At 37.9% G+C, this 17,289-nt stretch overlaps 1 protein-coding gene across 9 annotated transcripts in view; it reads right to left on the reverse strand.

Annotated features, from left to right (window-relative positions):
* Positions 1–17,289, reverse strand: part of KIAA0586 (KIAA0586 ortholog) — a 123,773-nt gene that overhangs the window by 35,064 nt on the left and 71,420 nt on the right. For 6 of the 9 annotated variants that reach the window (XM_050799702.1, XM_050799703.1, XM_050799699.1 and 3 more), the window contains 2 exons: positions 13,225–13,402; positions 3,356–3,510 (listed from right to left, as the gene is read on the reverse strand). In XM_050799702.1, coding sequence (XP_050655659.1) covers positions 3,356–3,510; positions 13,225–13,402 — 333 coding nt within the window. The remainder of the gene's footprint in view (positions 1–3,355; positions 3,511–13,224; positions 13,403–17,289) is intronic. The other 3 variants (XR_007727671.1, XR_007727670.1, XR_007727672.1) reach the window with 1 other exon arrangement.

Here is a 17,289-nt window from a genome sequence, read left to right on the forward strand (position 1 = left end):
TATGTTCCATTTGCCATTCAAGAAACATACGCTCCATCATAAGCACTATCATGTCTCTCCCTTACCTATAACATAATCAAATTTGAAATTTACATTAGTCACAAATCTCTTCATAATCACACATCACAAATTGTGTGATTTTCTTTCTTCTCTTTCCTGTTTTATGAGCTTAATTATAAAGAGCCCCTGAAAACAGCTATTACAGGAGCCCCTGAAAACAGCTTTAACAGGAACTTAAAAAGAAATCCCCGAACCCTTGTCAATAAATACAACCATAGAAGAATCTGAAACATCTGTCCACATGGACACAATGTAATCACCGCACCTTTGACAAGCATCCTCTTTATCTAGGGGTAAAAATGAGTAGCTCTAAGCTGCAGTAATAATAACTAGTCTTAACTCTGGTCTTTCAAGTTTAGAGCTGTTAGTCATGTATGTTTCTGCCTCGAAGGAAATATTATCTTGGTGTGTATTTCTAAGATGGGTACTAGGACTACCTCTGGCTCTGGCTGCTGAGACTTTGAACGTTTCTAGTGGTTTCCTTGCTTACTCACAGTGAATAAGAGCTATGAACACAGGAGCTAACCTGCCTGTGTTCAAATCTGGGTAAGGCATTTTCTAGCTTTGACCTTGGGCAAGTTATTTAACTGCTTAATACCTCAATTTCCTCATTCATGAAATAGGGATAATAATAACTACCTCATTAGGCTGTTATAAGGATTAAATGAGTTAAAATACATAAAAAACTTAGAACAGCATTTAGCACTATAAATGTGTGCCATTATTACTAACCATACGTCCCTGTCAGCTAAAGAAATCTAACAAAGGAATTTTTTGAGGCCCATTCTTCTGGTAACACTTTATAGTTTTATTCTAAAACAAGCCATCAATTAAAAGGAAGTAAACTTTTATTTTGAAAGTTTTATTGAGATATACATAACAGACAATAAACTGCACATATCTACAGTGTCCAATTTGCTGTTTTGACCTACCTATAAACCCATGAAACTATCACCACAATCAAGATAATACAATAAACATATCCATCAATCTCAAGTTTTCTCACACCCTTTTATCTTCTCCCTCTTGCCCTTCCCACCTCTACCTCCTACTGTCCCCAAAAAAGAACTGAAATGTTTTCTATTACTATAAATTAGTTTGCATTCTCTAAAATTTTATATAAATAAAATCAGAGTGTTTTTTTTGTTTGTTTTTGGTATGGCTTCTTTACTGAACATAACTTTTGTAAGAACCATCCATGTTATTGTTTGTATTCATAGTTCATGCCTTTTGATTGCTAATATTCCACTGTACAGCATACACCACAATTTGTCCATTTACCAGTTGATGGACAATGTGTTGTTTCTAGTTTTTGGTTACTACAAATATAAAGTTGTATGAACATTCATGTACATGTCTTTGTGTAAATATATGTTTTAGTTTCTCTTGAGAAACTAGGAGTGAAATGCGTGGTTCATATGGTGGGTGTGTATTTTTTAAGAAATGGCCAAGATCTTTTCCATAGGGGTTGGATCGTTTTACATTCCCAATCAGCAAAGTATGAGAGTTCAGTTGCTCCACATCCTTGCCGACACTTGGCGTGACAGTCTTTTAGATTTTAGATATTCTAATGGATATGTAGTGGTAGCTCATTGTGGTTTTATTTTGCATTTTCCTAATGACTAACTCTGCTGAGAATCTTTTTTTTTTTTCTTTGAGACAGAGTCTTGCTCTGTCACCAGGCTGGAGTGCAGTGGCGCGATCTCGGCTCACTGCAACCTCCACCTCCCGGGTTCAAGGGATTCTCCTGCTTCAGCCTCCCAAGTAGCTGGGACTACAGGTACAAGCCACCACACCCAGCTAATTTTTGTATTTTTAGTAGAGAAAGGGTTTCACCATGTTGGCCAGGATGGTCTCGATCTCTTTACCTCACGATCCACCTTCCTCGGCCTCCCAAAGTGCTGGGCTTACAGGCGTGAGCCACCATGCCCAGCTGAGAATCTTTTTATGTGCTTATTTGCCATTCATATATCTGGGTAAAGTACTGGTCCAAATCTATTGTTCATTTTAAACTGGATTGTTTGTTCTCTTAATACTGAGTTATGCAAGCTCCTTATATATTCTGAACACAAGTCTTTGATCAGATAAGAGATTTGTAAATATCTTCTCCCAGTCAGTGGCTTGCCTTTTAATTCTCTTAACTGTGTTTTGAAGAACAGAAGTTCTTATTTTTGATAAGATCAATTTAAAAAATTATTATTCACAGATAGTACCTTTGGTATCATATCCCAGAAATGTTTGCCTAATCATGGTCACAAAAAATTTTTTCATACTGAAGTTATTAACATACTTTTTCATTATTAACTAATTTTTCCTAATCATTGCTTGGTCACAGGTTGGTAATACTGAACCCCACATAATCATGTGTTCCACAGTCTTTATCTTACATATTTTTTGGTTTCATCCTTAACATATGTACTGCTGCACAATACCATGAATACTTATTCATAAATTACTTCAAAATGAGTAATAAATTGCCAATACACAAATAAAAAACTATTTAATATTGAACTTTTTTAGATTAACATCTTGGTGAGTAACCTATTTTTTCAGTACATGAGATTACATGGGCCATTGGCTTCACTCAGTATTAAATTTCTTATGCAATACATTTCTTATGAAACACTTTTTACAAATTTCAATGTAATAAACACTTATCGAGCACTTACTATGTGCAAATTACTAAGCTAGGTAGTGTATGCAGATACAGAGATGTAAATTAAATAGCTACCTTACTTTTATATATATTATTTTTATGTTTTATTTATTTATTCACTTTTTTGAGACAAGAGTCTCACTCTGTCACCCAGCTGGAGTACAGTACAGTGGTGTAATCTGCTCTCACTGCAACCTCTGCCTCTCGGGCACAAGCAATCTGCTGCCCACATCAGCCTCCCAAGTAACTGGACTACAGGAGCCTAGCTAATTTTTGTATTTTTTGTAGAGATGGCGTTTTGCCACATTGCCCAGGCTGGTCTCAAACTCCTGGACTCAAGTGATCCGTTGTCTCGGCCTCCTAGAGTTTCTGCCATTACAGGTGTGAGCCATTGCACCTGGCCGTTACTTTTATTCTTTAATTTAAAGATAGGGAATTAAGGCTTAAAAGGGGCTAATATGTTCAAGGGCACAGCTTAGGTGAACTAAGATTTATATTCAGGCTTGAGTTAGGAAATAAAGGAGGCATGATTTGAAGCTATCTGACTTCAGAGGCTTGGCTCTTGACGGGGTACCATGCTAAGGCAATATTGTTTCAATTCTCATTTTAAGTAAAATATAAGTGCTACTAATTTGGTACCTGGGAAAAATCTTCAGCGGCTACTGGTAAATTAACATCATTTTCTTGTAATGTCAGAAGTGTTGTGGGAAGAACAAGGTTAGAATTTGGCTCCAACTCCAATTCTCCCAAACTCATTGGACCATGACTAGCACATGAATCTTCATAAATACTACCTATTATCAAAAATGTAAACAAAAAGTTAAAATAAATTGTTAAATTTATCTTCAAAAATGAACAAGTAGTTGACTAAAACTACCAAGATGTCTCACCTGCTGAATTAGAACTAGCAGTGTACTTCAAACAAAAACACCCGGACCACGCCTTCACTGCAGTTAAAACCGAAACTCAGAGAGAATGCAAAAAGTACCTGTGTTCAAACAAATCCATGCAATATTCTACGTAAAGTTTCAATCAACAAGTTGTCCATGCAGTTCATCTGAAGCCTCCTTCCCACATACGAACTCTTAACACTCCTGCTTACCGTTCCTGTCTCTAAGAGTCAATAGAATACTTTCTATCTAAAAGGTAATCTTAAAGCAAAGGGCAATTTCCTGCCTGGAAAATGTTGGTACTGCCTAGCTCTATTCTGTGGATTTTTTTATTCAAGTGATCAAGCTCTTCTTCTTTTTTTTTATCTAAACGGCACCTCTGGCTGGGCGCAGTAGCTCATGCCTGTAATCCAGCACTTTGGGAAGCTGAGGCAGGTGGATCGCCTGAGGAGAGGAGTTCGAGACCAGCCTGGCCAACATAATGAAACCTGTCTCTACTAAAAATACAAAAATTAGCTGGGTGTGGTGGCATGTGCCTGTAATCTCAGCTACTCAGGAGGCTGAGGCAGGAGAATCACTTGAACCCGAGAGGTGGAGGTTGCACTGAGCTGAGATAGCATCACTGCACTCCAGTCTGGGTGACAAAGTGAGACCTCGTCTCAAAATAAATAAACAAACAAACAAATAAATAAACAAATGGCACCTCAGTCAAATCAGTAAAAAGAAGACAAGAGCAGAGATATCTATGTATCTAATAATAACATCACTCTACCTTTGTATTGCACTATATACTCCAAGCACTTTCATATACAAGTACATTATCTTATTACATTTGAACTTTACAATCATTCTGTAAGATAGACAGGTTACAATATTGTAACTGTCTCTCACAGACATTACTAAGGTTCAGAGAAGTTAACTAACTGTCCAAAATCAGAGAGCTAGTAAGAAGCACAAAGGAATTAAGTCACTGCTCTCTGTTTCACAGTCTTGCTAGATAATCTTTTAAAATATAATCAATAGAAATAGACCTGGAGTTATATGCAAATCAAGTTGTTTTAAATATATATATTTAAAATTTATATACTTATTTTATTTTATTTTATTTTTTTAAAGACAGAGTCTCACTCCTGTTGCCCAGGCTGGAGTGCAATGGCATGATCATGGCTCCCTGCATAATTGACTTCCCAGGCTCAGGTGATTCTTCCACCTCAGCGTCCCGAGTGGGTGGGACTACAGGTGTGCACTACCACACCTGGATAACTTTTTGTATTTTTAATAGAGACAGGGTTTTGCCACGTTGCCAAAGCTGGTCTGAAACCCCTGGGCTCAAGTGATCTTCCTGCCTCAGCCTCCGAAAGTGTTGGGATTACAGGCATGAGCCACTGCACTGCACCCAGCCTGAAAAAATATTTTAAAGACGCCATAGATATTTTCCATTTAAAGGCATTCTGTTGACAATTTCCTAGATATAGCAAATAATCACTCTGATTGATCTTTTATGTTAATCTAGGTTTTCAATGGGGTTTTACATAAAGCAAAATACATCTATTGAGTTCTAATTTTTTTTTTTTTTGAGATGGAGACTCACTCACCCAGGCTGGAGTGCAGTAGTGCAATCTCGGCTCACTGCAACCTCCGCCTCCAGGGTTCAAGCGATTCTCCTGCCTCAGCCTCCCGAGGAGCAGAGACTACAGGCATGTGCCACCACACCCACCTAATTTTTGTATTTTTAGTAGAGACAGCGTTTCACCATATTGGCCAGGCTGGTCTTGAACTCCTGACCTCAAGTGCTCAAGTGATCTACTCGCCTTGGCCTCCTAAAGTGCTAGGATTACAGGCGTGAGCCACCATGCCCAGAGGCATTGAGGTTTGATTTTTACTATTATAGTATTAAATCTGTATAAAACAATTTATCAAAATTATTACCTGATTAATTCTCATTTAATTATCTAACATGAGATTAATTTAAGTAATGGTAATAATACCTATAATTTAAAGTAACTCATGTTCCAGGCTTTATTTGCCTCTTTATACTCTGTTATGCCTTTTTCTATTCCTATGTGACTTCTTCAACATTTTTCTAAGATAAATTAAGAGAAAAGAATTATATATAATGTTAAAAACGAAGATATTGAAAACTCTTTTGCTGATAATACGGTATATGCCTAGAAAATTCCAGAGACTCTAATGAAAACAAAAGAACTTGCCGGGCGCGGTGGCTCAAGCCTGTAATCCCAGCACTTTGGGAGGCCGAGATGGGCGGATCACGAGGTCAGGAGATCGAGACCATCCTGGCTAACACGGTGAAACCCCGTCTCTACTAAGAAATACAAAAAATAGCCGGGCGAGGTGGCAGCGCCTGTAGTCTCAGCTACTCGGGAGGCTGAGGCCGGAGAATGGTGTGAACCCGGGAGGCGGAGCTTGCAGTGAGCTGAGATCCGGCCACTGCACTCCAGCCTGGGCTACAGAGCGAGACTCCGTCTCAAAAAAAAAAAAAAAGAAAACAAAACAAAGAACTCTATTAGAACTAATACGAGAATGTAGTAATGTGACTGGATATCAGATAAATAGATAAAAATGATTAGCTTTTTTCTATAGTATAGCAACATGATTAAGCCATGAAAGCACAGAAAGTATAAAAGATAGAAATATCCATATATAAATTTTTAAATTATATGGCAAAAAAAGATCAACAATGTCAGTGAACAAAATATAAATTTGGATAAAAATATTTACAATACAAATAGTAGAAAACATCTAAACTATAGAAACAGCTTTAAAAATAACAAGAAAAATTGCGAACCTCCCAGATGGGAAAAGAACTTTATAGGAGCACATACAAATGGCCAACAAACATATGACTGAAAAGACATATAAACTCACCAGGAGTCAGAAACATATCTTCATATTTCTACTGAGGCATATAAAAAAACTATTCAACACAATTTCAGGAGGGGATGTAAGGAAAGGGCACTAATAAATTGCTGATAAAAATACATTGGTTTAAACTTTCAAGAAAGCAACTTGGCATTATTTATTTCCAAACTAAAGATATATTTGCTCATGTATAGAAGAGCTTCCCAGAAGTACATACAATGGAGTAAGGAGGAGTATATAAAACACAACAATCTGGTAGGATACGTGTGTGGATACTTACTCTAGCATTGTTTATAGTGCAGGGAAATGGTAATAAACATCCATCAATAGAGAAACAACTAAATAAATTATTGGAAATCAACACTATGAAGTTGTATGCAATCATTAAAATGAACAAATTTAAGTAATACCAGTTGACCTGGAATAATCTACAGGGTTTACTGCGTAAAACACAAAATGCAGTCAAGTGTGCAAGATATGATTTCAAGTTGTAAAATAATGGCAATCACACAAACTATATATATTGTACATGCATGTGTGCATAAAATTATATGTGTGAGGTAAAAAACAGGAGGGTTATATGCCAGAATCTTAACACGGGTTACTTGGGATAAGGCATACATGGGACAGGAAAAAAGTGGTGGTGGGAAGCACTCAAAAAGTGTGTAATAGCTTTCACATCATATACCATCCTATAATTTAACAGATATTTACTATGATCTGTGTACTACATAACCTGCTAGGTGACAGGGATATGACAGTAAACAAGATAAAGTCCATACCGTCACGTGAGATTACAAATCAGTGTGATAAGAGCAACATTAGGCAGGTGACATTAGAGAATTATACATATGACAGGTATTTAACCCAGTGATAAGGGTCAGGAAAGGATTCCATGACAACAATCATAACAGTGCTGAATTTGCTGTGTCTTCTAACAAGCAGGCTCACTGAGTGTGGGTGTCTCACCTGTATAATGCAAGTTAGACCTTTAAAAGAGGGATTTTAAAATATTATTTCAATCAAGTCAAATTTAATTTAATTTAATTAATCATAACTAGAAATCCCTAATTTTGCTTTCCTAGGATTTTATTGTAGTGGAGAGCAACCATGGCAGACTTTTAGAGAACACTAAATTTGCCTAAAATTGCCAGTCCAGCAAGAATTTTTGGTCTGGCATATCTAACAGATTTTTTTCATTTGTATGAAAGTCAAAGGCATCACACATTCAGTATGTATAAACTCCACTCCACCTCTTTCCTCCTAATTCTGTCCTTCCTCCATATTCGCTCTCTCTCAGTGACTGAGATGATCATCTATCCAATAATTCTAGCCAGAAACCTAGGTATTTCTTAGACTTTCTGCTACTTTTTTACTGCTCACACTCAAATGAATCCCTGTCCATCTCCTTAATTCTCTCTCAAATCTCCCTTTTTATATATCCTCCCTACTGAATAATATCTCATCAGGTCAATTTTAATGGTTGTCTAATCAGGTTCCTTGCATCCAGTGTTAACTCTTCCAATCTACCCATCACATTGCACCTCAGATGATCTTGCTAAATAAAAGGTAAATATGATCATATCACTCATTTATTTATAATCTTTAGCAGACTGATGAATATCACACAACATTCAGAATTGACAGAAACTTAAGACTGAACTGTTCATGGGAATAAGTATAAAGTAAGACTTACTATTTCCCATTTTGTATACAAAGCGATCCGTACTGTACTCCTTAACAGATCATCCAGGGCTTTTCATGACCTGGTTTCTGCTCCCTGCTGCAATTTCATTACATATTAAGCTCTACTACTTTGACAAAAACACCGCATTTCTGTGATTAACCCTTGTTTTTTTTTGTTTGTTTGTTTTTTGGGGTTTTTTTTTTTTTTGCCTTTGTTCCCTGTCTTATTGCATATTCTGCCTGAAAGGTCCCTCCCTCACTCACCACATGGCAAGCATTTATTCATCTTTGAGGAGTCACTTCAAGCAAGACTTCCCTCATCTATGAAGTCTTTCCTGAATCCCTTCAACTACAATTGACCTGAACATCCATCCTATATGGACTTCTTCACAATAACTACAGTAATTTATTGCATGATTTTGCTTTCTTATCTACTATGTATACTAGAGAAAAAACAATCATTGTGAACAGGGCCTTACCAAGTTTCATATTCCTAGCACCTAGCACATGCTCAGCACATAGCAGGCACTCAAAAATGTCTTCTGAATAAGGTAAATGAACAAACTGGAATATTCTTACAATTTGCCATCTGGCTAATTCCCTTAAGATTCAATTTCACATTGGCTCTTGCAGAAAACCTTTTCTAAGCCCTCACAAATGAGTTGAATTCCTCCTCTGCACTCCCACAGCCGTATGTTGTACTAGTCATACAATATTATAATTGTTATTTATTTCTCCCACACTAGTTAGTAAATGTCTTGAGAGCAGACATCTATCATCTTTGAATCTTGAATGCTTAATGCAGTACTTACACAGCTCTAGGTATACAGTGGGTATTCAATACAGGTTTTTTGAGTAAATAAAAAGCTGTAGTTGGTAGTATATCCCAGGGTCCACATATAATTCATTCAAATTATAGCTTACATTTTAGGGTCCCCAAGACAACTCCTCAAAGCCAATTTTGCATCATTCAGTTACTCAACCCAACCTGAGAGCCTAAGGCATGGAGACAGTGATAGAGAACTACAGGAAATAGGACATTTCCTGAAAATTAGCAGGGGTGGGGAGGGGCAAAGTAAGAATAGATGACCCTCTGTAAGCAATGTTGATGAAAAGCAATACCAATCACTAGCATATATAGTTGATTCTCATCTATGGACCACAGTTATATTCTGTGGTCACCAGGAGAAAATCTTGAAACAAGAGGAACAAATTAGTTTTCTACAGGCAAAGTCCTTTTAGTCAACTGTTGATAGTTTCTGATTCTATGAAGTACATATAAGATAGTACTTTTCATGCTCCAAGCATTATTAAAGAGAACACCACCATGTGCCAAGCACCGTGCTTACTACTTCACATGCATTGTCAAATACATGTACCTAATAACCGTAATGAGATAGACACTATTACCTCCAAGATAGCCCCCAATGATCCCTGCCCTCTTGGTATTCACACCTTTTTAAACTCATCTCTTAAGTTGTTCCATGATTGGTCTGTGTTATCAATGGAATATGACAGAAGTGATGGCATGTCACTTTGGAGATTAGGTTATAAAAGACATTATTAGCTGGGCGCAGTGGCTCACACCTGTAATCCCAGCACTTTGGGAGGCTGTGGCAGGTGGATCACTTGAGTTCAGAAGTTTGAGACCAGCCTGGCCAACATGGCAAAACCCCATCTCTACAAAAACATACGAAAATCAGCCAGGCATGGTGGTGTGCATCTGTAGTCCCAGCTACTCAGGAGCTACTTTCTCTCAAAAGAAAAAAAAAAAAAAAAAAAAAAAAAAAGACATTATGGTTTCCATCTTGATTGCTTACTTTCTCTTGGGAGATGCCTGCTACCACATCATTCATGGCCCTATGGAGTGTTTAACATGGTGAGGAAGTGAAGCCTCTTGCTAAGGGCACATGAGTGAGCTTGGAAAGTGGATCCTTCAACACTAGTCAAGCCTTCAGATGACCTCAGTCCAAGCCATCATCTTGACTGCCACGTCAGGAGAGATCCTGACAACCACCCAGGTAAGCCACTACCGGATTTGTGACTTTCAGAGTTCTGTGAGATAATAAATATTTGTTGCCTTCAGCTGTTAAATGTGGGGTAATTTTGTACATAGCAATATTATCCCCACTTGACACATGAAGAAATTTGGGTTCAGGAACATTAAGTTACTTGACCAAAGATATACAGAGCTGGAATTCAAACCCATTTTGGAAACTCTCAAAGCCTAAACTCTTAGCTATTTTGCTATACTGCCTTACATATGTGCTCAGTCTTATGTTATACCATGTTACTTATTTTTTCCAATCAAACAAATACCTACAATGTATCTAACATTAAAAATTCACTGTCCTATAGGTAATCTGCTAGGGTTACCAGAAATTTAAGAAAGGACCAGAGAGGCTATCTCCTCAGGGAGTTTATTCCGTAACATTTCAACTAAGTGCCTAGTTGCTCTCAGGTACCTAGTAGCTCTTAAGTACCTAGCAGTTCAAGTGATCTGCGAGAGCCACCTAGTGTTAACTCTGTTTAATTGCATTCTGCACATTTAGCTGGACATAAATGTAAGTCACATTTCATGCTATTTGAATCCTATAAATTTTAAAGAATGTAAAACATTTAATACTCTCATTATGTGTACAAAATGAGAAATGAGGCCAATCTTTACATTTATTCACATGGGAAATTCAGTCTCGAACTTCTCCCAATTCTGAACGATACAAGGTATTCACTCAATATGAAACTAAATACTCTAACTTCAGGCTTTTCCTTTTCTGATTTCTGGCAAATCTGCATGCCTCCAGAAGTTTCTTTTCACTTAAGAGAAAGAAGCAATGGGCATTTAAAAATCAATAATAAGAATATAGCAGATCCTCATTTATTTGTAAATTACATATTTGCAAATTTATCTACTTGCTAAAATGTATTTATAATCCCCAAATCAATACTTGCAGCACCTTTGTGGTCATTTGTGGACACGTACGAGTGGTGAAAAACTTAAATTGCCTTATATGCATTTTTCCAGTTGATGCTGAACAAGGATACATTCCACCTTATTTCAGCTCTCATACTGTAAACAAGTGACCTTTTCACAGTATATGTAAAGCTGTGTTTTTCACATTTCACGTTTTTGTTTGTTTTTTTGTTCGTTTGTTTTTTGGTGATTTCACTGTTTAAAATGGCCCCTTAGCGCTGAGGTACTGTCTAGTGTTTCTTTCTTTCTTTTTTTTTTTTTTTTTTTGAGACAAAGACTCACTCTTGTTGCCCAGGCTGGAGTGCAGTGGCGCGATTTCGGCTCACGGCAACCTCTGCCCTCTGCACCTCCCGAGTTCAAGCAATTCTCCTGCCTCAGCTTCCCAAGTAGCTGAGATTACAGGCGCCTGCCACTATGCCTGGCTAATTTTTGCATTTTCAGTAGAGATGAGGTTTCACCATGTTGGCCAGACTGGTCTTAAACTCCTGACCTCAGGTGATCCGCCCACCCTGGCCTCCCAAAGCGCTGGATTACAGGCGTGAGCCACCGCACCCGGCCTGTCTAGTGTTTCTAAGCACAAAAAGGCTCTTCTGCTATGTCTTATGGAGAAAATATATGTGTTACATAGGCCTCCTTCAGGCACAAGTTACACTGCTGCATAGTTCAATGGCTGTGAGTTCAATATTAATGAATCCAAAATATATATTAAATAAGATTTCTTTAAACAGAAACATAAATAAAACCAGGTTATATATTGATCAATTGATAAAAATGTTATGACCAGAGGCTCACAGAAACCTAATCCTGTATTTATCCTAGGAGCAATGGTTCAATATTTGTTAATATGTTTGTGGTAACCACAGAATATAACAATGGTCCATAGATGAGAGTCAACTATACATGCTAGCGATTGGTATTCTCTATTCTATCCTTATTTCTAACGTGTCACAAGAGAAAGTTTATTTAAATTCTAAAATAGTCCTGAATGCACTAAGTGCTACTGAAATCCATATAGTATAAGGAATAAATGTCTACAGTATTATCTAATTTAACCTTGTCCTAAAGATCTGTTATGTCAGTTTTCATGGACTCGTTATATTTTTCTAGTACATATTAAAATAAATGCATCGGCTGGGCACGGTGGCTCACGCCTGTAATCCCAGCACTTTGGGAGGCTGAGGCGGGCAAAATACCTGAGGTCAGGAGTTTGAGACCAGCCTGGCCAACAGGGTGAAACCCTGTCTCTATGAAAATACAAAAATTAGCTGGGCATGGTGGCACACGCCTGTAGTAATCCCAGCTACTCGGGAGGCTGAGGCAGGAGAATAGCCTGAACCCGGGAGGCAGGGGTTGCAGTGAGCTGAGATTACGCCATTGCATTCCAGCCTGGGCGACAGAGCAAGACTCCATTTCCAAAATAAATAAATAAATAAATAAATAAATAAATAAATAAAATAAAATAAAATAAAATAGGCCAGGTGTGATGGCTCACACCTGTAATCCCAGCACGTTGGGAGGCCGAGACGGGCGGATCATGAGGTCAGGAGATAGAGACCATCCTGGCTAATACGGTGAAACCCCGTCTGTACTAAAAATACAAAAAATTAGCCAAGTGTGGTGGCGGGTGCCTGTAGTCCCAGCTACTCGGGAGGTTTAGGCAGGAGAATGGCGTGAATTCGGGAAGTGGAGCTTGCAGTGAGCCGAGATTGCGCCACTGCACTCCAGCCTGGGTGACAGAGTGAGACTCTGTCTCTAAATAAATAAATACATAAACAAATAAGCAAATAAAATGAAATAAAAGTATTACAGTTAAAAAGTTTTAAGTGTATGTATGTGTATTACCAAAATTAATTCACATACCACCCATTGGTTCAAGTATCAACATTGATATATGAATCACATTTGGGGAAACACTGCTATATATACTATTAAAAAAGTTATCACCAAACTTTTCAATTATTAAAATCCCTTTTAATAAAGAAATTTTGCAAGCCCCCATCTGAAAATAGGTATACTTTTCTCAACTTAGATTAGGGATACTACTATGACACATCAAGAAAAAATATTTTGGTGTATACCTGAAACTGCGTCAAACTGCCGAGATAATGGTTTAGGATCACACTGTTGATCCAAAGGCTGTACATTAGTGACAGGTGGCTGCATACAGAGAGAATGTCCCATTAAGATGTTTTCCGCTGCCGCTGTTAGCTGGGGTCTTTGTCCTTCACTAAGTTCACCCACACTGTTTTCCAAGTCCTTTAAAAAGTAGAAACAATTGTTAAAACCATTATATTAAAATCAAGTCAACACAGGAAATGTTTGCCAAATATCATGAACAATACCCCTTGAGTCCCTGGAAGGTATTTTACAAACTGTCTTCTATGCCACATATACGTTACATGCAAGAAAAGTTCAAGAAGTTAGTCTAATAAGCCTAGTGATAGGCTTTGTTTTCAACATAATAATTTCATATATTTTATGAAATTAACCACTATTTTTCAAGCGCCAATTAAATACCAATAAAACATAAAATAAAAATTATATTACAATTTAAAATACTCAGTGGGGCCAGCACGGTGGCTCATGCCTATAATCCTAACACTTTGGGAGGCCGAGGTGGGTGGATCACTTGAGCTCAGGAGTTCAAGACCAGCCTAGGCAACATGGCAAAACCCCATCTCGACAAAAAATACAAAAATTAGCTGGGCATCATAGCACACACCTGTAGTCCCAGCTACTTGGGGGGCTGAGGCAGGAGGCTAGCTTGAACCCAGGAGGCAGAGGCTGCAGTGAGTGAGACTGCACCACTGTACTCCAGCCTGGGTGACAGAGTGAGACCGTGTCAAAAAAGACAAAAAATCAAAACCACTAAATGCTGGTATGCATTACACATTGTTCATACAGCTTAAAATGGGAATAACAAAATTTCTCTCATTCTTCAAATGAATAAAAATTGCCTAAAGTTTGTTAGTGGAAACTTTACAATTAAACAACTGATGAGAATAATATACTTTAAACGGCATAAAGGTTACCCCATATATCAATAATAAGATTTTTATAAAAGTATAGAGGCCTGGATCACACCACCCAGCACTTTGGGAGGCCGAGGTGGGCAGATCACAAGGTCAGGAGTTTGAGACCAGCCTGGCCAATATGGTGAAAACCTGCCTCTACTAAAAAAAAAAAAAAAAAAAAAAAAATTAGCCGAGCGTGGTGGCAGGTACCTGTAGTTCCAGCTACCCGGGAGGCTGAGGTAGGAAAATCGCTTGAACTCGGGAGGCAGAGGCTGCAGTGAGCCAAGATCAAGCCACTGCACTCCAGCCTGGGCGACAGAGTGACGCTCTGTCTCAAAAAAAAAAAAAAGTATAGAGATTATAGAAGACTACTTTAGTCATATTTAATAATGCTCTTTTCCCTTGGAAAAATAAAAAATACAAAAAGCACAGAATTGTTGGCCGGGCATGGTGGGTCACGCCTGTAATCTTAGCACTTTGGGAGGCCAAGGCGAGCGGATCACCTGAGGTCAGGAGTTCCAGACAAGCCTGACCAATATGGCAAAAACCCGTCTCTACTAAAAATACAAAATTAGCAGGCGTGGTAGTGCATGCCTGTAATCCCAGCTACTCGAGAGGCTGAGAATCGCTTGAACCCCGGAGGCGGAGGTTGCAGTGAGCCGAGATCCCGCCATTGCACTCCAGCCTGGGCAACAAGAGTGAAACTCTGTCTCAAAAACAAAACAAAACAAAACAAAACAAAATTGTTTTAAATGAAATCTATGAAATAAATGAATAACTGAAAAAATATAAGACTCCTATTTTCTTTCTGTATTAAAAAATTATATATCCTAATCACTAGTACATTTTATGACTTGAGATACTCTAATTAATGAATTTACTAATTAAGAACTGAAGAAAAATTCCAATATCTGAAAGCTCCCATGTTTCTCATTTAAAAGGGGTTTAATTTCAACCAACAAGTGTTTTTATTTTACTAGAATATATGAAGAAATCACTGCTGAAACATCTTTGATGATTCCATTGACTATAAAATAAAAGCTAAACTTCTTAGCTCAACATTCAAGACTCTCTTTAATTTGTCTTCATTCTCCTATGTACATCTCTCTCTCTCCTTATTCTCTTAGCCTGACTCTTCTTTAGGAATACTGATTGCCTCAACATCCTTTAAATTAAAAAATACTGTTTCATAATTAATATGAAATCCCTTGGAGACTCTTGGGCAGTGTTTAGAATGATGGCAATTATATTTTCTCCAGAAATTGAGAAATATTTCACAATGCATATACTACTCTGACAATCTACAGTAACTTCTCTGTTGTGAATCTGTTTTCTAGGATACTTGTAACTGCTGAACTATTTAACACCTTAAGAATACTCTATGACCCTACTGAAGATTTATCTTGCCTATTTACAAAATGCCCTCATACTCACAAGTATCTCTGAGTTTTGGATTATACTCAGTGCTTAAACTCATGTCAATTTAAGTCAGGCTGCCTATAATACAGAGTAATATACCTAGCCCATCTACATATATGTACAAATTACAGTTTGCCATCAGCCAGCTCTCACTGACCTAATGCCCCTCTGAGCAAGAAGTTTCAAGCACAAAGAAAAGCCATTATTTTCTTAGCAAAACAATATTTTAACTTACAATGTATCACTACTACTAGTTCTTATTACAAAAAAAGTAATAGTCCTTTAGACAGGAAAATATGCAAAATGTCACTGTTAATCCGACTGGCAAAAATTTAAGATTAAAAGCATTATGTGTGACATGGGAAAGGGATCTCATACATTAGGGCAATTTTTCAGTGCCTACTTAAATTATGAATGCTTATATCTTTGAGCCAGCAATTCCATGCCTTAGTATCTAAATCTAGAAAAATAATTTCTCATGAGTACAAAAAAAGGATTTTATACCTAGTATAGTTTGATTAGGGAATAACTGGAACCAATCTAAAAATCCTTCAATAGGAGAATAATTAAACTATGGTATACTACATGGTAGGTTAAAAGAATACAGATCTTCAGGATTTATGTTAAATTTTAAAAAGCCTTTGCAACTAGCTTTTTAAAATTTAAAATTGCACAACAAAATATACGCACACCTCAAAATTATATACTAAGCCAGAAATGGTGGCTCACGCCTATAATCCCAGGACTTTGGAAAGCTAAGGTAGGAGGATCACTTGAGGTCAGAAGTTGGAGATCAGCCTAGGCAACAGAGTGACACCCCATCTCTACAAAAAATAAAAAATTAGCTAGGCATGGTGCATGCCTATAGTCCCAGCTATTCTGGGGGCTGAGGTGGGAGGATTGCTTGAGTCCAAAAGTTTGAGGCTGCAGTGAGCTGACTGAGCCACTGCACTCCAGCATGAACAACAGACTGAAACTCTGTCTCAAAAAAATTCATACATATATATACACACACACATATACATATACACAAATATATTTTTATACATATACAAATGGTTAATGCTTAGAAAAAGATCTGGAGAATATAGAATTCTAACTTCCGCATTGCTGGTCTAGCCAGGACAGCACAATAACAGGCTGACAGCTCTCAAAATCAACACTGGAGTAACTACAGAGGTGAAAAAGAACCCATAGATTCTGAGAACTAAAGTAAAAGTTGTGAAAACCCGCTGGAAAGACAGACAGTTAACTTAAACTGGTATGTGTGGAAAGAAAGGGGCTGCATCCTAGGGAAGAGGCTGTGTGGAGGAGCTTCGTGACAGGAATGACTGGAGAAAAGTGCTTGTTTCTTCCTCCATTAATTTGAGATCACTGCTTGCCCCGCAACCATAAAAGTCTTCTTGTCAACAACCCCAGCTGCAAATGCTGGCGCCCCAGAGTAATATCAGGGAACATGAAGGCCTAGCTATGGTGACAACTATAGATGAAATCTGTCCAGAAGCCCATCCGTGGGCATTCATTCCTTCACCTTCTTCCCCTCCAAACCCCAGGACTAGCGGATTATAAACCCTCTCAAAGCAACTTCTTCCTAAGGGCTTAAAGACAATAATCACCAGAAGAGCTATATAGTGGAGTAACAGCAACCAGCAGGGACAGTGACCAAGGGTGGCTCTGTGCTACCTGAGGCTCTCCTCCCTAGGGCTCTCT

The sequence above is a fragment of the Macaca thibetana genome, chromosome 7 (assembly GCF_024542745.1).
Source record: "Macaca thibetana thibetana isolate TM-01 chromosome 7, ASM2454274v1, whole genome shotgun sequence".
In the NCBI taxonomy this organism is placed as follows: Eukaryota; Metazoa; Chordata; class Mammalia; order Primates; family Cercopithecidae; genus Macaca; species Macaca thibetana.